Source organism: Branchiostoma belcheri, unplaced genomic scaffold (assembly GCF_001625305.1).
Source record: "Branchiostoma belcheri isolate BF01 breed outbred unplaced genomic scaffold, Haploidv18h27 scaffold99, whole genome shotgun sequence".
Taxonomy (NCBI): Eukaryota; Metazoa; Chordata; class Leptocardii; order Amphioxiformes; family Branchiostomatidae; genus Branchiostoma; species Branchiostoma belcheri.
Window position 1 is genome coordinate 319099 of NW_017804675.1, and position 24941 is coordinate 344039.

General features: G+C 43.5%; 2 protein-coding genes across 2 annotated transcripts; both read left to right on the plus strand.

The window, feature by feature from the left end:
• The first annotated feature begins 580 nt into the window (after positions 1-580).
• LOC109462064 (malignant fibrous histiocytoma-amplified sequence 1 homolog) lies at positions 581-10039 on the plus strand. Its single transcript, XM_019758560.1, has 6 exons — positions 581-747; positions 2029-5000; positions 5403-5504; positions 7219-7475; positions 7711-7975; positions 8290-10039. The coding sequence occupies exons 1-6, from the start codon at positions 581-583 to the stop codon at positions 9507-9509; spliced, it is 4983 nt and encodes a 1660-aa protein (XP_019614119.1). The 3' UTR covers positions 9510-10039.
• Positions 10040-15274: 5235 nt separating this feature from the next.
• Positions 15275-21890, plus strand: LOC109462096 (malignant fibrous histiocytoma-amplified sequence 1 homolog). Its single transcript, XM_019758593.1, has 7 exons — positions 15275-18068; positions 18584-18636; positions 19344-19517; positions 20202-20418; positions 20669-20836; positions 21495-21604; positions 21759-21890. The coding sequence occupies exons 1-7, from the start codon at positions 15290-15292 to the stop codon at positions 21888-21890; spliced, it is 3633 nt and encodes a 1210-aa protein (XP_019614152.1). The 5' UTR covers positions 15275-15289.
• The last annotated feature ends 3051 nt before the right edge of the window (positions 21891-24941 follow it).

Below are 24941 nucleotides of genomic sequence, written 5' to 3' on the forward strand. Positions count from 1 at the left end.
TTCTAGCATGGAACAGGACGACATTTACTTAACATTATCCTAGCGGTGAAATACCCCGTTACTGGGCCCCGGTATACACAAGCGCAACGAGACCCTTAGTTACACCTGCAGTGTTTTGTTTACGGACACCAACTTTCTCCATTTCCGACACATTCCGCATTAAAATGTGTTTACCAGCTAGGTTATGACATAACTAAAATGCAACACGGTGTCCTGAATAGAAGTGATTATATGTTTAGTACCTTCGCCAAGAAGGTCATATTTCCGTTGCACACGGACGGCAACGGGAGGTTGAATTACATGAGAAGCTTGTCACCAAAAGCTTGTCAGACACGCCATTCTCTGTGAACTGAGAAGGGAGTAAAATAGACCTGCCATGCTCTGTGGGCGTCAGGCAACACAGGAGACGTCAAAGGTGTCGCGGATAAACGCTCCGGGACAAGGACAAAGAGGTTGTGGTGGCCAGATGGTTAGGTGGTCGCTTAGACGCGTTCGACTATAATGAATGAAGACATTCATACAAAATAGGGAATGCTAAATATTTTCCGCTCTACTCCACAGCTCACCTGTTGCCGTGAGGATGGGGGTTGACCTGTCCACCTACAGGGCCCGGATAGGCTGCTTCAGGAACCCGGCGTTTGGCCCCCTGTGCTGCTGGCAGTCATGTTTGCTGGTGTGGATGGCCATCTCACAACTCATGCTGAAGCTTGCAGGGGACGTGGAGGAGAATCCTGGGCCCAGGCAACAGTGAGCATCTGATATCATACTTTGTCATGTTAGACTACTTTTCAACATGTTGTTTATGTAAGTGTGTGGTTTAGCAACGTAAATGAAGAAGCTATGGATGAGTTGTCATGCAATAAAATTTTGTAGGTAGGCAGATCTTGATGAGATATCAAAATGATTAAATTTTGTTATGATACGGAACATCAGGTATGGATATCTAGATCTAGACATGCTGGAGTCACGAGTTTTGCTGGTTGTTAGCTCGTGTGCTGGTGGAGAATTCTGAGCCCCTTAGCAGCTTTTTCTGGAACTGCAGGGGCATTTGTTTAAAAATCTTTTACAGATCTTTTTTGGTGATTTTTTGGTTGTAGGTAAAGCGATGCTTGACATAATTTGATACCAATCATGCAAAGCAGGATCTACTTTACATTATTAAAGGGGAGATTCTAAAGATTTGCTGTATTCCGTGTTAGGAATAGTCGAACTTATGACATATGTAATTTAGAACAAACGGAACATCTTTTTATGTACATTAAATGAGAAAATGGCATGCAATGATTTCACAGTGGTAACTGCTACATTTCGAAGTTAAGTGACGTTAAACATTATTAAACATAACTTATTCAAATCTAGAACTCAGTTGCAAATGCTTTTGTAAGATAACACTGTCGTTGGGTGGGTAATATGACCAACTGATGTAATTCATGCAAATGGAGATCTTATTTGAAAATAAATGAGAAACATTCAACATTCGTTAGTCCTAAATGAATGGTAACATCACTTGGCCGGGACGGGATTGTAGAACTCTTCATAATAAGCTAAGTATGTTAATCATCACTACCTACATTACCAACCAATGCATTATAACAACCCAAGAAGCCATTATGAAGTAAAGCCTTCCTTCTAAGACATTTGATTGTCCCTGCATCTCCAAAGATGCTGCTAGAGTCCGTAACCTATGCCACTTCCTTACAAGGCCAAGAGCTATCTGCCATCAAAAACGTATACTTAACATGTGGACATGCGACATATTTAGAAATTATGCTACTGTACCAAGCAAGGAAATCACCAAGTAGTCCATAATCAAACTTTTCTTCTTTTAACTGACATCTACCAAGACATAACAAATATCATAAACATCCATGCATGGCTTTACGCTGACGACAAACTGTAATGTCTTGCTGCATTAGACATGGGAGTTTTAGACGGGTTAAATAAGGCTAATCATAAAACAGCATGATTGTAATAATCATTAAATTATTATGTTATTGTGTATTTTTATACTGTTCTCACAAATTCTAGAAATGCTACCAGGGCTGCAATATCGACCATTGAAGACAGGCTTATCCGAAAAGAATGGAATATAATGGGGAAAAGAACTCTATTGACACTGGACTTGTCTCGTGAATACCATAGTTCTCCAACAAGTCTGACTGAACTACCCAAGGAAGTTTTTGAGCTGAAGGAATTGGAGGCCTTAGATTTGAGAAACAACAAGAACATCAATATTTCCCATCAGTTGATCAAACTTCCCAATCTAAAAGTGCTCTGTTTAGATGCAGGATTCTTTGACACAGTTCCCGCTGCCGTGATTAAACTTCCGCAGTTAGAAATGTTGATCCTCAGTAACAACGAGAACATCACCCTGCCGGATGAGATGTCGGGTCTCACCAACCTCACTGTCCTGGTCTTAGACAGCTGTAACCTGGACACACTACCGCCTGTAGTGCTGAAACTAACAAACCTTCAGGTGCTGGATCTAAGTGAAAATATGCAGCTCTCCCTACCAGATGAGTTGAACGGACTGATCAACTTGAAAGTGTTGAGACTACGTGACTGTAACCTGGACACCGTTCCCCTGGCAGTACTGAAACTCCCCCAGCTGGAGGAACTGGACCTCTTCCAGAACAGCGGGATCCACCTGCCGGATGGGCTGGCCGGACTCACCAACATGCGGGTACTGGAACTAGGGCTAACAGGCATGGAGACAGTTCCCCCGGCAGTCCTGAAACTCCCCCAGCTGGAGGAACTGGACCTCAGCTTGAACATCGGGATCCACCTGCCGGATGGGCTGGCCGGACTCACCAACATCCGGGTACTGAAACTACAGATGACAGACATGACGATAGTTCCTCCGGTAGTATGCAGACTTATACAGTTAGAACGTCTGCACCTGCTCGGTAACCAACTACAGACGTTACCCGCGGAAATCGGACAGCTCACTAACGTCAAACACATGGATCTGTCCTGGTGCAAGCTGCGCACACTCCCACCTGAAGTGTGGGGACTGACACAGTTAGAATGGCTGGACCTGAGAAGTAACCAACTACAGACGTTACCCGCGGAAATCGGACAGCTCACTACCCTATGTCATATGGACGTTAGTGACAACCCACTAATAAAGCCACCAACTGAAGTTTGCCGTCAGGGGATCGCTGCTGTCAGACAGTACTTTGATGAACTTGCACGCTCGGAAGAAAGAATAAGCGCTCATATGAAAGTTGTCTTCTTGGGAGAGACAATGGCAGGAAAAACAAGCCTGGTACGAACGCTATGCAGTGGCAAGTCCACCCTGACAGAAGAAGAGGACCGCACACACTGTGTAGAGATAACTAAGTGGGAAACTAATGACAACATCACGTTTGAAGTGTACGACTTTGGCGGCCATGACGTGTACCATCTCACTCATCAGTTCTTCCTGACTCCGGATGCGTTTTACCTGTTATTAGTGAACCTACAGACATACAGATGCAGTGAAGAGAGGTACACGGAAGCGGTGGGGTTCTGGTTGGACACACTGAATGCCCGCGTACCGGGGGCGGTGGTTTCCATAGTAGGGAGCAAGAAGGACCTTTGTCGACCGGAAGAAGTAGAAACAAAGACCAAGGACGTTCAAGCAAGGATCAAACTGCAAAGCGAGATGTGGGAAAAAGAACAAAGACAAATACGAACAATAGACATAGGCCAGCACCAAATACGTGGAAAAATTCTTTTAAAGCCAGGACTGCGTATTATCGGTGATACGCTTGATCTTTGTGTGTCCGTCAAACCCAAGTCTCGATTCCTCGAGCTCCTATCATGGCAACGTCGTTCTTGGGTAAAATTTAATGACTTTTTGTTAGAAACAGCAAATAATGATGATTTGTTTCCGACATTGAAAAGAATCCTACCAAGGACGTGGGTAGAGTTCGAGCAACTGGCCATAGTTCAACGCCAATCGTTCAACGAAGCATCCGAACAGACCAATGAAACGTACTTTACTGTTAAACTGTCTCCAAAGGAGGAAATCCAACAGCCCACACAGCACTGGCTGACAATGACTGACTGTAAAAGGATGGGGCAACTTGCTGGACTCTCACCAGAAAGACTGGAGCCAGTCCTGTCTTACCTGCAGCAGGTGGGAACCATCCTCAGGTACACGGACATACCGGAACTCAAGGACTTCGTCTTCCATGATCCTCCCGCCTTGATCGAGCTTTTCAAAGACCTGTTTCATCACAACATAAGCGACCTTTTCTCAACACACAGACTGTCTCATTTCACGTCTGCCCAGCTCAGTACATTCCAGTCAGATCTTTGCGACTGTGGACTGATCCGGAAAGAAGTGATGACGTGTTTGTTGCCGCCTAACGTCAATCCTGACATCATCACAGCATTGATGCAGCATTTCGGCCTGTGCTTTGAGGTACAAGCTAAGGACAATGCAGATCCATCCAAACATACCCACCAGTACAAAATCCCTTGGTATTTGCATAAACAAATGCCGGAAGAGCTGACGAGTGTCTGGCCAAAAGACGTGCCAAAAGAACAGGAGCAGCTGCAGCTGATGTGCAACATCACAGGATTCTGTCCCCGGGGGCTGTTTCAGAGGTTCAGTGTTCGGATCCATACACTTGTTAAAGACAGGATAGACTGGAAAGATGGAGTCATGGCCTACAGACAGGACTACCCCGTTCTCGTGTGTTCCAAACCTGTTGCAGACGACACGTACATCACCATAGCAACCAGAGGCAGGTTGGATCAGGCAGATGAGATGTGGGGCGTGGTCCACCCACTGCTGGAGGTGCTGGTCCAGCTGCTGCAGGAGTGGCCAGGTGTGCTGTACTCCCTCCACGTCACCTGTGCGCACTGCATCAAGGCAGGACTGGACAGGCCGTACCAGCACGAACTGAGGGACCGGACTGCAGAGGATGGCCGTGACGTCAGGTGTCCCAGGGTCAAGAAGACAGCATCAACGTCAGCAGACCTTGTGTACAGGCCAGCCAGATTATCTGGTACGTATCAACGCCTTTTTCACCTACTTGATTAATTAGATTTCTGCAACGATTTCAAAATTAGTATGAAGCTTACATTTTAAGCTTTATCGTGATATTTCAGGGGAATTAAACATGCCACAATGACATCAAGTGTTACTTTAGAAAACTTTCCAATAAGAGGGGTTGTAAGGAAGCTTTCGCCAGAGCAAACAGAATGTAGTCTCTGACGAGTCTTGCATGTACCTCTGAGGTTTTTACATAGTAGGCATTTTGAGTTATGATTCGTTGTTTAATTTTTACCTTGTGTAATGTTCTGGATGATATTATTGGCAGATTTGCATGAATCCCTTAATAGATGAGTGTAGACATTCTGGCAATAAAAGCTTACAAGGACATGATTCACTTTGTTTCATTTTACAGTACGTTACTTCAAACTGGAAATATCCCAGGACCACGATACGCCTGGAAACCCTCCAAATAAGTTGAAGGATGTAAAGGATGAAGTTGTTGGGACATCGAGAGGTTAGTTGGTGGCCATTTGGTTCTGCCTTTGAAAACATGTGTTTCAACCAAAATAGGACGCACGTTATATTAAGAACACAAAGTCATAATGTATATATCTAGTGATGGTTACTACTTTTGCAGATAACAACGGTTCCAAATATTTCACAAAAGATTACCATTACAATGTATCTGTATCTGTATCTGTATAGCCGGTATAAACCCCCTTTCAGCGTAACACACCAGCTTAAACAATGATTGAACAATTAGAAGAAGGCAATCATTGGATAGAAGAGAATAAAACATAGTAATAGCCTGCGTCGTCGAAAGATGAAATGGGAGCGGCGGCGATAATAATGATGGTACTTTATTAATATCATTCTCAATTTTTATTGATCATACATACAAACAAAATACAGGACCTAGTGTTGGCGCACTCAGGTTGGGAACTTATTTTGACACCACCACTGAATGAATACATACAATAAAGAAAATGTGTACAAAATTTAATTAAGGGTATTCAAAAGCGCAAGTCCGGTTTCCCACCCAGCAATTGAATGATGACAAAGAAAGGACACTATTTTTTTATTTATTCATCAACAACATCAACACATAACAAGGGCAGTGTGGCGCTGCACTCAAGTTTAAAACTTATATTAACAGAGCCACGCAACAAAAAACATTCAACATTTAAATACACGAAGTTGACATGCCAGTGCGCCGTAATCCCACCACCCCAAGACAAAGTTAAAGTTTGAAAAAGATTTTCATTGAGCTGGAGTGGTTATTAAGGATTACATGTTAACCTCCTATATCTCATTGGTGAAATGGTAGTATTTGGACTTCTATATCTGATTGACTGTTAAAGACAGTCAAACAGAGATAGAAGCGCTTGGTATCTCCAGTGTAAGTCTGAGTGTGTTGCATCGTTTTAAAGTTGTACATAGAGGGTAACAATGAGGAGCATCTAAGAATAAGGTGCGGTTTAGCATTATCTGACATACTATTAAGGTGAACAAGATGACCGAGTAAATCTACAAGATTGCCAAAAAGTTCCGATCTCTGATGATTGTACAATGAACAATGTAGCATGAAGTGCAAAACAGATTCGCAACGACACCCGTATCCACAAGAGGCACTGGTAGAGAGTCCTCGGGTAAACAAACTGTGATTAAGAGCACAGGTGCCTATGCGGAGCCGAACAAGAAGGGCACTGTTACAAATATATCAAAAGAAAAAAACGAGCTTTAAGACGTTCTGCTGAAGTAATAAAGTTCTGCATTGATGAGCACGATTTAACAACAAAAGTAGATATTATTTCTAACTCTTTTCCAGGTAAACCACCAGAAAGCAAAACTGTGGTGCTGCTACTCATTGACGAATTCGGAACTTCAAAAGTTTCATTATGGCATTTCAGCAGAATCAAACATGGCACGGCACAATGACATATCAAAAATGCTAATTTAGCAAACACGTTCCAACATCAGGGATTTTAAGGAGACTTTCATCTGAACTACCAGAATTAATAGAGGCTTTCAATTGGGAGATGAGCATACGTATCTGATGAGTGTTACATTAACTCAAAGGCTGTTCTCATTATTTCAAGCTTTTTCCAGGGAAACCATCACTCAGGACAGAAGGAAAAACTGTTAGTGTACACCATAAAATTATTTTACTGCAACAATATACAATATCTTAGCTAAATCAGACAGTATAACTTGTAATGTTATTCAAGTTTCAGATGAACTTGACGTATTGAAGTGGCTACTAACAGAAGTGAAAGCAAGTCACGACGCGTATGAGGACAACCGCAACAGACTAGCGTCTCACGTGTCTAAGTTGGGACTAACATTCCGGGCTGAGGTACCAGGAGATGGAAACTGTATGTTTCACGCCATGTCAGACCAAGTTCTCCGCACCGAGGGGAAGCACAAAGGCCATCTACAACTTCGTGAAGAGGCAGTCAGGCATTTGAGAAGGAATCCACACAATGTATGTCATATATACATGTACATATATATATATATATATATATATATATATATATATATATATATATATATATATATATATATATATATATATATATATATATATATATATATAGTATAGAGTGTAAAATAATGTTACAACTCTAAATCACACATGTAAAGGTTGCTGTTACACCGACAGAAGACGGTGCTCTTGTCTGTGATGCTTAATGTACGCTTTTCTCTGTCCAAACTAGGCTCATGGCGACCATTTTCGCAATTTCATTTCTAACCAAAGCTGGGAGGTGTACCTGGAGAACATGTCACGTGACGGGACGTGGGGAGACCATGTCATCCTTCAGGCCATGGCGGACATGTTGGTTCGTGACGTCATCATCGTCTCAAGTGTAGAGGCGGACAACTACGTCACAACCCTACGACCCCAGACAGGATCTCCGCCTAGAGCCGCGCGTCCTCTATTGCTGGGTCACTATGCTGAGAACCACTATGCTAGTCTTGACGGTAAGTACCTGATGTTGTGTAGGAACAGAATTCTCTTCCATTTGTTCGTAAGAGCTGGGTATACTACCTTAAAGCTATCAAACTATTGCCACATTAGGCAACATGAGTGAGTGTGGCAGCTAGAACAAGGACAGGAAGAACCAATTGCAATATATTTATTGCAAGTATCTTTGCGGAAGGAACCCATTATCACAACTAGTTGCAGGAGCCAAATATGTATAGATAAATACTAAGATGTGCGTCTAGAATTCTATTTTGATTGCCCTATGACTAAGAAAACTTAGAGGTACTTTTTCCTGCTCTTTTAAACTCAGAGACACAATCAGGAGGCAAACCTGTGGTGTTGCTGGTCAATGACGAATTCGGAACGTCGAAGGGTGGAATCTCCACTGTTAACGGCCAGCTGAGAGACCTGCTGACTTCTGCCGGAGCGAAGGTCCTCATCACCGTGTTAAACGCTACGGAGGAGGAACAGCAAGAAGCACTGAAACACGGCACAGACTTGGTCCTACCCATTTCTCTAAAAGGTGACAAAGGACCACCCGAGTTAATCTGGCTCACTGAGGACCACGAATTCCGTTACCCTAACCTTCCACCGGATATAAGCGTCATCGTTGGCCATGCTGACGTCACCAGCACAGCTGCGAGAAACATCAGGAAAGGTCGTTTTCCATCTGCCAAGTTCATCCTCTTCAATCATGTCATGCCAGAAGACACTGAGCACTACAAGAGCCTGGAGAGGACCATGAGCATTGGAGACAAAATGAAAGCTATTCGGGAAGACACGGAAGAGGCTGACGTTGTGTTCTCCGTCGGGCAAACAATGCATGATTACTACCAGAACCAGATCAGGCTCTCACGGCCACACCATCTGTTCCTGCCGAAGCCATCCGACATCTTCAGTCAAATGGACGTGACGTATGTCAAAACAAAAACCAAAGTGGTTCTGTGTGTCGGCAGGGTCAAGGGCGTTGAGAAGTTGAAGGGCTACGACCTTGTGGCGAAGGCGATGGCCATTGTGATAGAACGTTGTGGTGCCCTAGAGGAAAGACTAGATGTAAGATTGAGAGTCCGCGGCATCAGCGCTGAGGATTTCCCAGAGAGCAAACGAATCATCCAAGCCAACATTGAGAAGGGTACGTTCCACTTCACTCCTCTAAAGTACGACACGCAAGAAGAGCTGAGCAAAGACTTCCAAGAAGCTCACCTGGTCCTGATGCCGTCACGCGCAGAGCCATTCGGACTGGTCGGTCTCGAGGCCATCGCTGCGGGCGTCCCGGTTCTAGTTTCCGGCAAATCGGGACTAGCAGAGTTCCTGCAAAGCAGAGGGGCCGAATTCAGCCGCCTGATAGTAGACATTGACGGCAGCGACGACGTAGTTGCCAAAGAACTAGCGGAACGCATCATCAATATACTTAAAGGTGGACAGGAGGAGTTCCAGGCCGCAAAACGGTTGAAAGACAAACTGTTGGCGTCAGAATACTGGAATGACGCGCACAGGAAGTTCCTGGAAGAATGTGGCATTCCGCAGTGACAATGTCATTGACACTAGTACTGTAACGTTTCTTTCCTAATGATAGTCCGATTAGCTTTAACTGGCACAGCTTTGACAATGTAACAATCTACATTTCTCAATGCATAACTATTGTCTAAATCAACACATATTAAGTCTTCATAGGATTTCCTGCCAAATCGTGTAAAGTACAACAATATTTTGATCACATTTCCCAAACTGAAATATCTTTGCCTCAGGCATGTCTGTTCTGGGAGTTTAACCTGGTCGGCCGTAGTTATGTCAGAGGGGGTGGACACAGCGCTCTGTAGCATTAAATGCTCCCTATGGGAGCAGCTTGTTGATTCTGTAGCATGTTGCTTCATTTTTATAGCATGTTGCTACATTTTTGTCGCATAATTCTACATTTTTGCGCACCATTTAGAGGCGGTGAATGCAAAGACGCATGACATTCAAAGTAGACGAGCAAAAGATTATTTTCAGGTTCAAAGATGTAAATAATCAATAACTTTCGAAAGATTTTATGTTGACGTTGCAGGCAATATAGTATTCCAGAGAAAAGTTTTGTTGTTTGATAAATCTGTGTAAACCTTTTTTTTTGTTTACACAGATCTTTTGTTTGAACAGAAATTTCTGCTAATCAAATATTTGGTTGGATAACCTATTGTACAGTTGATTCATACTGATTTGATTGTTAATGTGATTTTCAGTTCAGTTATGTTAGTCTTCTGTTAAGTCTGTTATATTACTTTATTATATTCCGTTGTTATATTTTGTATGTTCTGGACTCCAGGAAGAATAGTCTAAATACACTAATGGAGATCTGAATAAACTAAACCAAACCTCATTGAGTGACGTTTACTAACTCCTGACAACTTCTTTATTGTTTGAAATACATGCAATAATTGCTGCGGCCGCAAGTAAGGTCTATGGCGCTGCTGAGTGATTGCATACACATCGCCTCGACATAACACCAACATTGCCGTGGTTGGGAAAGTCCAGTTAGACAAACTCTGTAAAGGTAGACCAAAGACCATGGTCTCCCCAAAGAAAGAGATATTTTTCAGTCATTTTATGACTACCAGTATTGACCAGACAATAGAAAAACCATGTGAATTCATCTCCAGTTGCTTTAAAAATGGAGAAGTCTTCAAGACATAGGTTAGACAGAATGTACTTCCTATCCTTGTATCATATTTACTTAATGTTACCCAGTATGATATACATGTAACACCATACTCTTATGTATGATTTTAGCCCATGGGCACGAGCATAAAAAACGATTCATTCATTATCAGTTTGCGTGGGGTTGTTGGGTTGGGGTACAAGATATATAAAACAGTCATCAGATACATGTATCATAGACGGCATTGTACGAGTATCTGTTAAACCATGATAGCTTTTCAAAGAACTCCAACAGCAAAGGGACCCAGAGTCCATTACAAGAAACCCGGTGTTTAAGGAAGGGGGTAAAACTGCCCTGGGTAACAAATACAAACAGTGGTAAAATGTACAAAAGTGATCCCTTCAGATGTGTCAATGAAGGTTTGATATCCAGGTAATGAGGTACGTACACAATAAAATAGTTACTCAAGCAACTGGACATATTTTGAAAACTATCAGACGTTTCAAGTAGTGACTGTTGCTCTTCGGGGGCCATTGAAAAGTAATCGAACCGAAGCGTCACTGATTTCTGGAACTTTCCACCGTAGCCAGAACTTATCAGATGCACGTACTGAGGTTGACTTCTGTATGACGTCAGACATGCCCTGTCGGACGTTGACCGGGCAGGTAACTTTGCATGAACCTCCTGCCTTATTTGGTCATGATGGAGACTTCACCTGCTAGGTCAGAGGAGTTCAGTTAAATTTTCAGCGGACAAAAACTTTGAGTAACCATAAAGGGGGGGGGGGGGCAACAGTTCAAATGTTTTTTAGGGGCGAGCAAGACGATAGCGTTTATTGACCGACCTTTGGATCGACTGTTGATCAGTGGAATATGTACGCGTAAATAATAAAATTGATGCAAATTTTGTTATTTTACTTAGAAGTACACAAGCTTTTAAAAGTAGTAAAAAGGCATGGAAATAGATTAATACCCATGCATCCGAAAATCTTTTCAAGTTGAAGGTCTCCAACATCGGGCTTCAACTCCGCCCAGACTGCCGACAGTCTTGTGATGTTTGCGGTTTGAAGTCCACAAGTTATTTTTGCCGCTCGGTGCAAACAAGTCGGCCCACCTGGAGGTTTTATCGGCATTTTGATTGACAGGTTTTTATAACGACAGTTTTCCTCACCATGGTAACGGCGCCGTGTTATATAGCCGGGTCCTGCCGCTGTGCGCAGTTCGGCGGGCTCCGGCCCGGGCCGGCGGACGGAACAGGACGGGCGGTACGCGCTTTCTCCTGGACTTATCCTGGTCTGATCTGGGGTAAAACTGCACTTAGAAAATTCTGTTGGAGACACTTCAGCCCTGCAGCCCTACTTAGAGCGGGAACGCGCTTTTTCGTGGACTTATTTTTGGTGATATCTGAGGTAAAACCCAAGCAGGTTGGCACACGCATAGGATTTCCATATTGGAGGACTGTTTTCTGTGTCGAAACGGCAAAGAAAAAGGACTATCTGCCACCCGAACATTGCTTCTTTGGATGGACATTTACTACCTTGAGGAGACTCCGTGCAAAGAGACTGTAGACTTTGTCAACATTTGACAACGCAAGTTCTCACCTCCTTCTGACTGCATCAAAGTGAAGGTAAGATACTTGTTGTATCTAGAACTATCTTCATGCAGGGTTCTGGATAGTCAATGCGTATCCTGAACCATGCCTGCGGCAAATCTACGTTCTTGGATGCGTGGGAACTATATCCCTATCCTAGCCCTAGTCTATTCAGGCATAGAACTAGGTACCCCTCCATGATGTCTTTTTACGGATAAAAACGTCCCCTGCTTACATTTCCAGTATAATATTTTGTACTTAGCAGCAATGTGTCATGAAATTCCATGTCTAAGGATGCTTAGGGTGGCAATCAAATTTCTAGACCAATGCAGGGATCACTTTGTCAACGTTAAGTCGCTGTTTGGTCAATTTGGCATCTAAACCTTACTTTTAATGATACATCATGTTTGTCTCTGTAGTCCTCTTAGTCCCACTGAAAAGCAGTACGTTCAGTGCTGAAGCTTGGGGGACTGAATTTGGAAAAACAACATTATTTGTATGCGTCACCATTCTTCCTATCCTCGGTTAGTCAGGCTCTTTTGTCAGTTCCCAGGGACCCTCTTATGTGCAAAGCCTGTCGTTTCATGTGCAGTAACTTGTACGAAGGACCAAACCTTCACATTCCACAGCCTCCACATAAATTCTAATAAGTTTCCGCACAGTGGCTATGTTGAGGTCTGGGGATACTTATAATGATAAATGGTTCATTGGCCAAACATCACCCGTGCAATTGTAGCCTTTTATAGCGCTGAATTGATGCAGGGTTTTCAATAATTCACATGTTGTATTTAACATATTTGCTCCACACACGTTTGTGCAACTGTCGCTATGGTCTTCGTTTAGAAGATCTCTAGAGAGAGTGTACGTTCGGTCCTTCGTACACTTCAAGTGGCTGTATCGATCCCTTTTTTTTCACGTGGCCCCAGCCGTATGTATTTGTTCAACACCATTCTCATGGCGTCAATCTGTCAGATAGTTGCCATGGGAGTACTTATCATTGCTAAAAGGTAATGGGCCATTACACTGCGCTGATTGGTCAGATCAGGTATGTGTCACTGTACATCTTAAGAGTCACTAGCTGTTAGTGTCACTAGCACTCCCTGTACCGTCTTTAACAAAAGAGAACATTTTACCACTGGGATCACATTAGCGCTAACTGGTTAAGCTACAAGATACTGACTATTGTAGTCATTTGCGGAGTGAGCTCTGAATATAAATCAGAGTAACCTCTTATCATAGAAGCTAACATTAATGATTTGTTTGGGCCTCCAAAAGAGTGACGCGTTATCGCCAGCGATTCATTTGAACAGATCAGTGTAAGCTTTAGAGGCGGTTTTGTCAACTTGATCTGCTCTCGTGATGTCTGAGGTTTGAAGTCCACCAGGTGTTTTTGCAGTTTGGTGCAAACAGGTCGATTCTGTTATCAGCTACTTAAGCTTGCGCCAACCCTAAACTGGCGCCGTGTTAGTTAATGTCATGATGCTGCTGATTCTTTTTGGTCAACTGTCAACATTTCAGAGGCCTTGGTCCCGAATTTTACATTTGAAACCATATACTGTTCTTGTAGCAATGTCGTAACAAATTAAACGATATCTAGTCTTGGTGTGCCATAATGACTGATCAGTCAGCCAAAATGTGCGTTTTTGAGTTGTTGGAGATGTAGTTATGCCTCTTGTCATAGATGCCGAGGAGGCCACAGGACTGTCGCGGTCACCCGTATTCAAAATTATGTACGGACATGACAAATCATGTTATCATTGACTGAACAATGTTGTGCAATTTTTGTGAACGCTATAAGTTATATTACCTCTCCAACACAGTAGCCCGATCCTTATCGGGCTACTGCGAAAGATTCAGTCGAGTTGACAACTTTCATTTAATGCCCTATCCTTATCTAATGTTACAATAGCTTGTTGTCCTTGTCCCCAGGGTTAGCCCTTTACAATAGTCTTGTATTATATTTGGGCAATCCTGACTGCCTTTTATACAGCTGAACCAAAAATAGAATACATGTAAGTAAATACACTACGACGACACTAGAAAGTTTTAAGAGATTATGTGGTAATTTCATGGTTTAAGCTAAAAGGCTGACTGTGAAAATTCTATACAGATTACTTTTAAATATGACGAGTCTTGTGATGTTTGAGGTTTCAAGTCCACGAGGTGTTTTGGGACTGTGTATAAACAAGTCTGCCCATCTGGAGGTTTTATCGGTTTTTCAGTGATATATCTGCAAACAGTACACTCCAGACAGAGGTTTGGGCTTTGGGTTATTTTTACACATTTCAGACGTTTTTATATGAGCTTTCATTTTTCAACAAGCAAAACTTTAGGTGGCGTATTGCATATTGCCTTCCGATTCTGTGTTGCTAATCTTATAGTGTCTTACCAATTTGATACGTTTTTGCCAATTTGATACTGTATTACCAGTATGATACTGTCTCGCGAATTCGATACTGCCCTGCCATTTTGATACTGTCTTGTAGCCTAGTTCAAGCCAATCCTTCAGTTGATGGTACTTATGCAACGTCTGTTTGTCTATCGGGAATTCCTCTGTTGTCAGTTAGAGTTGTTGTCATGGCAACCAGGGGTTACCTGTTGAATGGCGTTCAATGAATATAAGGCACCAAACTAACACGGTTGCGACAGCAGAGAATAAGGACTAGTGGTGTATTTGGCTGCTATATCTATCTGACGGATATGTACATCAGTCAAATAGAGCTAGAAATTATTAGTGCCTTCGATATGTGGTTGTGTTAACATTGTCATCATACAACAACTTGTTGTCTTTTTATTACAGACACTTCTAATCACCATGTCTACGCGATTGAGCCTTCGGGACGAGTTAGAATCTAAAGAGTGGGAAATAAGGGGCAAACGAGTAACTCTTTTGACACTAGACTTGACGCAGTTGCCCGTCGAGCTTTATGGTTTAAATGAGTTGGAAGCTCTGAATCTATACGGTAACGACTACACAGAGCTCCCCAATGAGATATCAAAACTAACGAATCTGAAAGTCTTGAGCATACTTAATTGTAACCGTAAGTCAGTTCCCGCTGCCGTGATGAAACTTCAGCAGTTAGAAATGCTGGTCATCAGAAACAACAGGAACATCATCCTGCCGGATGAGATGTCTGGCCTCAGCCACCTCACTGCCCTGGACTTAGATGGCTGCATGCTGCACACACTCCCGCCTGTAGTGCTGAAACTACCAAACCTACAGTACCTGGACCTAAGTGGTAATCAGGTCTCCCTACCAGATGAGTTGAACGGACTAAACAACTTGAAAGTGTTGAGACTACGTGACTGTAACCTGGACACCGTTCCCCCGGCAGTCCTAAATCTCCCCCAGCTGGAGGAACTGGACCTCTTCGGGAACAGCGGGATCCACCTGCCGGATGGGCTGGCCGGGCTCACCAACTGCATGCGAGTACTGAAACTAGAGGGAACAGACATGACGACAGTTCCCCCGGTAGTGTGTAAACTGACACAGTTAGAATGGCTGGACCTGAGCGGTAACCAACTACAGACGTTACCTGTGGAAATTGGACAGCTGACTAATGTCAAACACTTGTATCTGTCCAATTGCAAGCTGCACACACTCCCACCTGAAGTGTGGAGACTGACACAGTTAGAATGGCTGGACCTGAGCGGTAACCAACTACAGACGTTACCTGCGGAAATTGGACAGCTGACTAATGTCAAACACTTGAATCTGTCCAATTGCAAGCTGCACACACTCCCACCTGAAGTGTGGAGACTGACACAGTTAGAACGGCTGGACCTGAGCGGTAACCAACTACAGACGTTACCCGCGGAAGTGGGGAGACTGACACAGTTAGAATGGCTGGACCTGAGCTGTAACCAACTACAGACGTTACCCGCGGAAATCGGACAGCTCACTAATGTCAAACGCTTGGATCTGTTCGACTGCCAGCTGCGCACACTCCCACCTGAAGTGGGGAGACTGACTCAGTTAGAACGACTGTACCTGTACGGTAACCAACTAACAAAACCACCAGCTGAAGTTTGCGATCAGGGGATCGCTGCTATCAGACAGTACTTTGACGAACTTGAACGCTCAAAGGAAGCCGTATCCGCTCATTTGAAAGTTGTCGTCTTGGGAGAGACAATGGCAGGGAAAACAAGCCTGGTACGGACACTAAACAGTGGCAAGTCCACCCTGACAGAAGAAGAGGACCGCACTCACTGTGTAGAGATAACTCAGTTGGCACCTGATAACAACATCACGTTTAAAGTGTACGACTTTGGCGGCAATAAAGTGTACCATCTCACTCATCAGTTCTTTCTGACTCCGGATGCCTTTTACCTGTTATTAGTGAACATAGGGGAATACACCTGCAGTGAACAAAGTTACCAAAAGCATGTGGGGTTCTGGTTGGACACACTGAATGCCCGCGTGCCGGGGGCGGTGGTTTCTATAGTGTGGAGCAAGAAGGACCTTTGTCGAAAGCACCAGGAAAGACGAGACAAGACCACGCACATCCAGACAAAGATCAGTCAGCAAAAAGATATGTGGGAAAAACAAACACGAAAAGACGCAGGCCAACGCGATTTACGTGAGAAAGACCCTTCAAAGCAAACGCTGCGAATTGTCGGTGATGTGCTTGAACTTCGTGTGTCTGTTAAACCCAAGTCTAGATTCCTCGTATCAAAGTCACCTCGTTCTTTGAAAAAAATTAAACGCTTTTTGAGGGAAAAAGCCAATGATGATGAATTGTTTCCGAGATTGATAAGGACCCTGCCAAGGACGTGGGTAGAGTTCGAACAACTGATTAAACACCAAGCTTCCACTGAAACACCCGAACAGGCCGATGAAACGGGCGCTAGTGTTGAAACGTCTCCTCCGGAAGAAAGCCAGAAACCCAAACAGCACTGGCTGACAATGACTGACTGTAAAAGGATAGGGCAACTTGCTGGGCTCTCCGCAGAAAGCCTGGAGCCAGTCCTGTCTTACCTGCAGCAGGTGGGAACCATCCTCAGGTACACGGACATACCGGAACTCAAGGACTTGGTCTTCCATGATCCTCCCGCCTTGATTGAGCTTTTCAAAGACCTGTTTCATCACGATACAAGCGCACTCTTCTCAACACCCAGACTTTCTCACTTCACGTCTGCCCAGCTCAGTACATTCCAGTCGGATCTTTGCGACTGTGGACTGATTCAGAAGGAGGTGATGGCGTGTTTGTTACCACCCAAAGTCAATCCAGACATCATCACAGCATTGATGCAACATTTCGGCCTGTGTTTTGAGGTGCAAGCCAAGGACAATACAGACCCATCCAAACATACCCGCCAGTACAAAATCCCTTGGTATTTACATAAACAAATGCCAGAAGAGCTGATGAGCATCTGGCCCAAAAACGTGCCAGAGGAACAAGAACAGCTGCAGCTGATGTGCAACATCCGAGGATTCTGTCCCCGGGGACTGTTTCAGAGGTTCAGTGTTCGGATCCATCCACTTGTCAAGGACAGGGTAGACTGGAAAGATGGAGTCATGGCCTACAGACAGGACTACCCCGTACTCGTGTGTTCCAAACCTGTTGCAGACGACACGTACATCACCATAGCAACCAGAGGCAAGCTTGCCCAGGCAGATGAGATGTGGGGCGTGGTCCACCCACTGCTGGAGGTGCTGGTCCAGCTGCTGCAGGAGTGGCCAAGTGTGCGGTGCTCCCTCCACGTCACCTGTGCGCACTGCATCAAGGAAGGACGGGACAGGCCGTACCAGCACGTACTGAGGGACCGGACTACAGAGGACGACCGTGACGTCAGGTGTCCCGGGGTCAAGAAGACAGCATCAACTTCAGCAGACCTTGTGTACAGACCAGCTAGACTGTCCGGTATGTTTATATGTCATCATCAAGAGGGAACTATTTATATTGACCTTGTTCCTCCCTAAGGTATCTATTCCCACTGCGCACTCCTTGGATCATCCTTATGAGTTATGGGGATCGCGCCGAAGTCGCGCGGCGGAGCCTGACTAGTCCTAGTTTCTGTTGAGTGTAACGTAACTGGATGGGCGGGCGGGTGTGGTTTTAAAAATCTTCAGCTCCCAACGAGCCCGCCCTTGGCCACACCTTCACTAGCCGTCACCCGCTATATCCTCTCGCCAGTCTCCGTCGCGCTCCTCCGGTCGTGGGGAATGAATCCGCAGAAGTGGCAGAGGGCACTTCGTCTCTCATGTACTTATATGGTAATCACAGGTGTACTCATTAGTTTGATCCAATCAGCGCGCAGTGGGAAAAGTAATGATATTCAGGCATATAGAGACTCCGCAGATCATGTAAATGTTTCAGAACATGCTACGTTAGAATGGCTTTACAGACTGACATTTTCTGTCTTCCAATATTTACAGCTGTCGGGCGTGGATCATCCCTGACCCGAAGGAGACCGTCTCAACAAGAGCATGTAAGTAGCAACAGCAAATACATAGTAGGTATTTGCTGACGATAGTCAATTACCAAAGTGACTATGTTTCAAGTATCTTTCGGGGTCAACTAATATTGCCATATGTGATAATGTCTGTGACCTTTTAAACAGTATGCTCAGGACCAGTGGCAATGGCACTGTGTAAAACGTTGCTGCGTGACAATACACAGATAGTAGTTTTTGGGGGGAGGGCAGGGAGGCTAGACCATACAAAGGTTTTAAACACAAAGGTTACAAATACAAAGATTTTAAACCGTCTAAAGTTTTGATGTTGTACTTTATTCCAACACACATTTGCAAAGAGATCAAATTTTCAGCGACCACTGTTGCCTTCTTCAGGATAATTGACCAATCACTTCACAATGTGATCTCGCGAGAGTTACGGTTACAAACGCGACCTTATTCACACGAGACTTTACTGATACGTGACGTGAGCAGTTGATCACAAGTGCCAGAAAGTTTATGTATAACAGAGATGGTGGAGTCCACCATCTCTGTTAAGTAAAGGCTGAAGTGCTCGGATATATATATTTGGCCTCCTTCACGCCTCCTTAATGACACTCGCGAGATCACGTTGTGAAGTGATTGGTCATTAATCATCCTGATGAAGGCGACAGTAGTCGCTGAAAACTACTAACACAGATTAACTTTCGTGATAATCTATTAAGCTATATTTGTTTGACTAGGACTGCTACAAGATGACCTCCGACCCGCGCGGCGTCGCGCTGATCATCAGCAACACCATCTTTTTGGAACCGGAAAATAACAGGCAGGGAGGAGAGAAGGACCTGGACAGACTCGGGGAGATTTGTGACAAGCTCAAGCTGCATCAGGAAATCAAGGAGAACCTTACAGCACAGGTGGGGTGCATTTAGAATAGTAGCTATTGCCTTCTATACATGTATGCTTGAAAGTTATTATCCCAGATAATTGTTGATAATTTCTTGTACAGTACCTGGTAGAATTGATCGAAATTGAAGCTGTTCCAATATTTACCTTCGCCTAGAAGGTTATGTTTTCAGTAGCGTTTGTCCGTCCTTCTGTTTGTTTGTTTGTCTGTCTGTCTGTCTGTGTGTGAACAGCCTAACTCAAGAAGTTTTATATGCATTGTCATGAAACTTGGTAGGTAGGTAGCTCTTGATGAGACCTAGAAATGATTAGATTTTGGGTCCCTGGTGGCTTCTGTTGGTACTGCGCAGAACTTTAATTTCGGTTTTGCTATCTCTTGATCTGGACACGCTAGGGTCACGAATTTTGAGTGGTAGATAGCTCTTGGGCTAGGAAAGAAGTGACATGAGTTTGGCCCCCCTAGCGTCTTGTTCTGAAACTGCAGGAGCGTTAGTTGAACAATCTTCAAAGGAGGATAACTCAAGAACGGGTTGACGGATTGTCGTGATTTTTGATGTGTAGGTAGTTTAAGTAATGTTTGACATAATTAAATGACATGTCAGTAGATTTATGCTGTATTTAGTAACATTCCAAGCACTAACAGGTACAGTATTCTATTGCCGTAACTTTACAATCATCTTGCGTTGAACCCATAGGAAATTGAAGTGGTAACAAAGGACGTCTCCAAGAGAGATCACAGCAGCTACGACTGCTTCGTGCTGTTCCTGCTGTCCCATGGCACAGAGACAGGCGTGTTGGGCACAGACGGACAGCACGTGTCTGTGGACAGCATCATTTCTAGTTTCCAGGCCTGCAAGAGTCTCGTGGGGAAGCCGAAACTCTTCTTCATTCAGGCCTGCCGAGGAGGTAAGCGTTTACAGCAAATCCTGGCTAAAATACCCGAATAAATTATGGGCAGATAATCAAAATCGTCCAATTAAAGGCAGCAACGATTCTAAACTTCTTGGTCTGCTCGGGAAAAGATATAATTTTAACATAAAATTGCCATCGGATGAAACAGAGTAAACGCCGGAGTTTCGTGGTAATTGTACCTTTTCATCCTATTTATTTCTAGCTGACATGGACAAGGGGCTGGAACACTCGGACACGGCCACAAATGAAGCAAGCCGCACCTCCCAAACTGGGACAGAAGCATCCTATGGAAGTACTGAGGCCACTGCGTCACAGCCTCCTCCATCAGCCGCACCGGCCACACCTGCGGAGAGTCCTGATGCCGGAGAAACCTCACCTTCTGATAGCGACCGGCTAGTCATGTACGCCACAGTACATGGTAAGTACGAGACCCACGGACCCACATAATAATTTCGTATCCAGAACCGTACCTATCTAGTTCTATGCCTGAATCATGGGGTTGGGAGAAGATCAGGCACGGTTCTGGATAGTCTCCGAGTATCCAAGAACTTGGATTTGCTCCAGGCACAGTTGTGGACACGCGTGGACTGTTCAGAACCGTGCCTTAAGGCCACACTGACTTAATTTTATGGATGACATCCGCGCGCGCATTGATTTTCGCTTGTTCTTAAAAAAAAAGGTCCACCGAGGCTCTGGCTTGACTCTAGGCCTGAGCAGCCCATAGTGGTTAGCGACAATACGGAGCCAAGCACCCAGGCTACCGGAGCTCCACGACTCAAGAACTCATCAGAATATACGTACAGTGCCGATTCATAAATTCCGCAAAAAGCCAGCATGCGCCGGCTTGTCGTATACGTTGCTATGTACTGCCGCGAATTCACATTACCAGCCTTGTATACCTTTGGTTTAGTAGCATTTTTATTTTTGGCCGGAATTTTTTTTAGTCGCCCGCGCGCACTAGTTTGGGGGTCTTCAGAGGATGTCATCCATAAAATCAAGTCGGTGTGGCCTAATTTTGGATAAAGCACGGCTCACGGATACAACATTCCCTAATGGAGTGTGACGTGTTCTGACAGGTCGCGTGTCTTGGAGAGACATCAATACAGGCACGTGGTTGATCCAGGTCCTCGCTGACGTCATCAATGAACACGCCGACACGAAGGAGCTACACGACATGCTCTGGAGGGTGAGCCAACCTCGTGTTCCCTGACTAGCATATAGCACAACGGTTGTACTCTATGTATCTTCATTGGATGTCTGCTTTTGATATAGTTTTTCAGCCCTATCTAACATAATCATTTTTCGTGAAGCTAATAGTAACGCTCTCTTCCATGAACCAGGTAAACGCCGGAGTGGCAGACTTAACAGCTCAATACGAAACCCAAGAGTACAAGCAGCAACCGGAAGTGACGCACACCCTACGCAAGAGGCTCTACTTCTTTCCTCAAGCTGCAGTTGACCAGAATCCTTAGCTTCAACTTTTTCTCATCTATAACAGTTGCTCCAAATCAACACGTATTGAGTATTCACACGGTTTCCAGGCAAACGTCATCCAGTTAATTTGTAGAACAATGTTGTCCGGACATTTTCACAGTGTAACCAAGGACTTTGTTGAAGGTCCTTGCTGTAACAAAAGCCTACATTGTTCAACAAAGAATATATTTTCACAGGATTTCCGTGCAAATATGATCCCGTAAGCTACAAGAATATTGCCAGGACATTTTCCAATTGAAATATCCATGTATTAGGCATGTCTGTTCTGGTAGTTTAAACTGGTCAACCATAGTTCGTATGTCAGAGGGGCTGGACACATCGCTGTTGTGTTCATTGAAAGCTTCCTATGGGAGCAGCTTGTTGAAACATGTGTAGCAGGTTGCCACACTTGTTCCTACCTTTTTGTAGCTTGTAGCATGTTGCTACATTATTCTGGCATGTTACCACAGTTTGTAGCGTGTTGCTACATTTTTGCTCAGCAGTTAAGACAGTTGAGGCCTCTACATTGAGTCCACATTGGGTTCTAATTTAAGACACCTTAAATTTCAAGTCGACGAGAAATATGTAAAAAAAATCAGCCAGTTATCAAAAGGTGTTGAATCTGTGTTGTAGGTGAGAAGCCTTCCAGAAAGTTGTTTTTGGGTAAATAAATAATAAATTTGTACAAACCTCCTTTGAGTGACGTCTGCTAACTTTTGACTCCCTCTTTACTGTTTAAAAGACCCATTAAAATCTGTCCAGGAAAAGATACTTACTCATCATTGATTTTTTTTGTCTGGTAGAGTCACTTGTTAGCCAGGAAACAGACATCTTCAGATAATGAATGTCCTGTTGAGAAAAGAAACTGCAAAAGTTAGAAAGGTTTCAGTAAAAAGGCAATGAGGATAATAATGATGATGAGTAATGATTCAAGTAAAGCCATACTTACATGTTCATCTGGAAGACACAAGTTCTCACTCCACAAAAGTTGCGTTCGTCCTCCAAATCGACAAGAAGACGTCTCCAAAAGTCGCGAAAAAGTCCTTCCTCTATCTTATAACTAATCGCGAGTAACTCACACTATAGAAATCAGACACTGTCGCTTTATTTCAGTCACAAGCGCAGCTTACAGATTGTGTTACTAAGCAGTATCGAACAAAAAAATTCTTGTTTCTGGCAAGGACCCCAGATCCTTGCCCATCATGGGGTACAAAAACGCACAAATGGTTTGGCCCTAATGATAGATGGTATTAAAACACGCTGAAAAGGATCCTTTTTTTTAAGTATGAGGAGAGAAAGCACATGTTAGTAACGCATGCAGTCCTTAATTACATGGCTCACCTCTGGCATCTCGGTAGTGGCTTGACATAAAAAACAGGTGTCCTCTTGAAGATCGTTGACTAGGCTAAAAATTTAGGGTGTGCCTTGTGATTACGTTTATATACATTTTGAACAAGATGTCTAATTTGTGCTTGACTTTCATCTACCCACCCCCCATAAATTTGGAAACTAGACTTGCTTTCTGAATCATCACACACTTAGACTACTAGCTACGTCCCTGGTCTAAGTTAGTTTTTAACACACTTCCTGGTCTAAAGTCAGAGTACATGTGAACTTCAGAGAGCAGCTCAAAGGCATGTGGAACTTCTGCCTTAAAATTTACCAAGCTCAAGCACTTGAATGTTCTATCTAACTTTGATTCTGCCAAAGTAAAGGAATATCAGTAGTTGTGACATTTATTTGAAATCTTGATTCAAACACAAACCTTTATTCAAACACTTGTTCAGAATCTTTATTAAAATTCTTTATTCTATGCGCGCAGAAGTGTCCTTGGTGGTTGGAGTCTCTTGTGGTGGGCGTCTTCAAAAATGGCTGCTGTCCTCAGGATCATTACTAAACCCGCCTTTTCTCTTACAAGGCAGTAGGAAAATCATAGAATTCCATCTTTGTACTAAGATGGATGAAATAGTGTCTTGTCCATCTTTTCGCATACAAGATGGACAAAAAATGATCTGAATATTCCATCATTTCTCTTACATGATGGTGATAAAGTCCTAATACTGTCCTTTCATTACTTGGATGGATGAGATCATTTGTATATTCAGTGTTCCATCTTCTCCTTACAAGATGGTTGAGTAACAGGCATAACACTGTTCCATTGTTTCCATCCTTTAAGATATATGTCTCTCACAGTCTTATCCTTAAAGACTGGTTGAAAGCTCTAGGTGAAAGAACTGCTTTGTGATATTGAATCTAAGTTTTAACTTGAAATATGTAACTTCCAACACTGATGAACTTTCATGATAGTCTGTGACATTCTTGTTCTTCCATTCCTGGCCTCCTTGTGATGGACTACTAGTATATATCAAGCTAGAAATTCTATCCCTTAGCCCCTCTTATTTTATTCAAAGCTGTTCTTTGATAACAATAGGGTCACAAGGCACTTTATGTCCAAAACGTTCCCTACATTATCCCAAGTTTAGTGAGCCAAAACCAAAGTAGAGCTTGGCTCAAATCCCCCCACCCTTACTGTATCATCACCAAGGATATCATACCGTGAAATCCTATCTGAGTTCATGCTGTCATCTCGATGCTTGCTTCCCTTCGAGTAGCCTGGAAACAGTGACCTCAGTTGACAAGATGATCTGTAGAAGAGGGAGGAGAAAACAAAGGAGGGAAATAAAGAGTTAGTTAAATTGCACTTAGCAAAAATAGCAAAGTTTGACCCTGCAAAAACAAATCCTTTGACAAAAGTTTTATTCATTACGCAAAACAAAGCCGGGTCATCCTGCATCAAACTTTATGGAAGCAAACTTGTAAATAGTTTTGAATAGTTATAAAATAAAAGTTATAAAAAATATAGTAAATAGTAAATAGTTATAGAATCAAACCTTTTTATTCCTTCCTCCATTTATTCATTCATCGTATACCAGTTACTGTTGAATGTACCATGTATGGCACTTATTTGAACAATATATCTGAGACATATATGCTACTCTCTTTCTCTTTCTCTTGCTCTCTATCTCCCAACCTCTTTCTCTCTCTCTCTC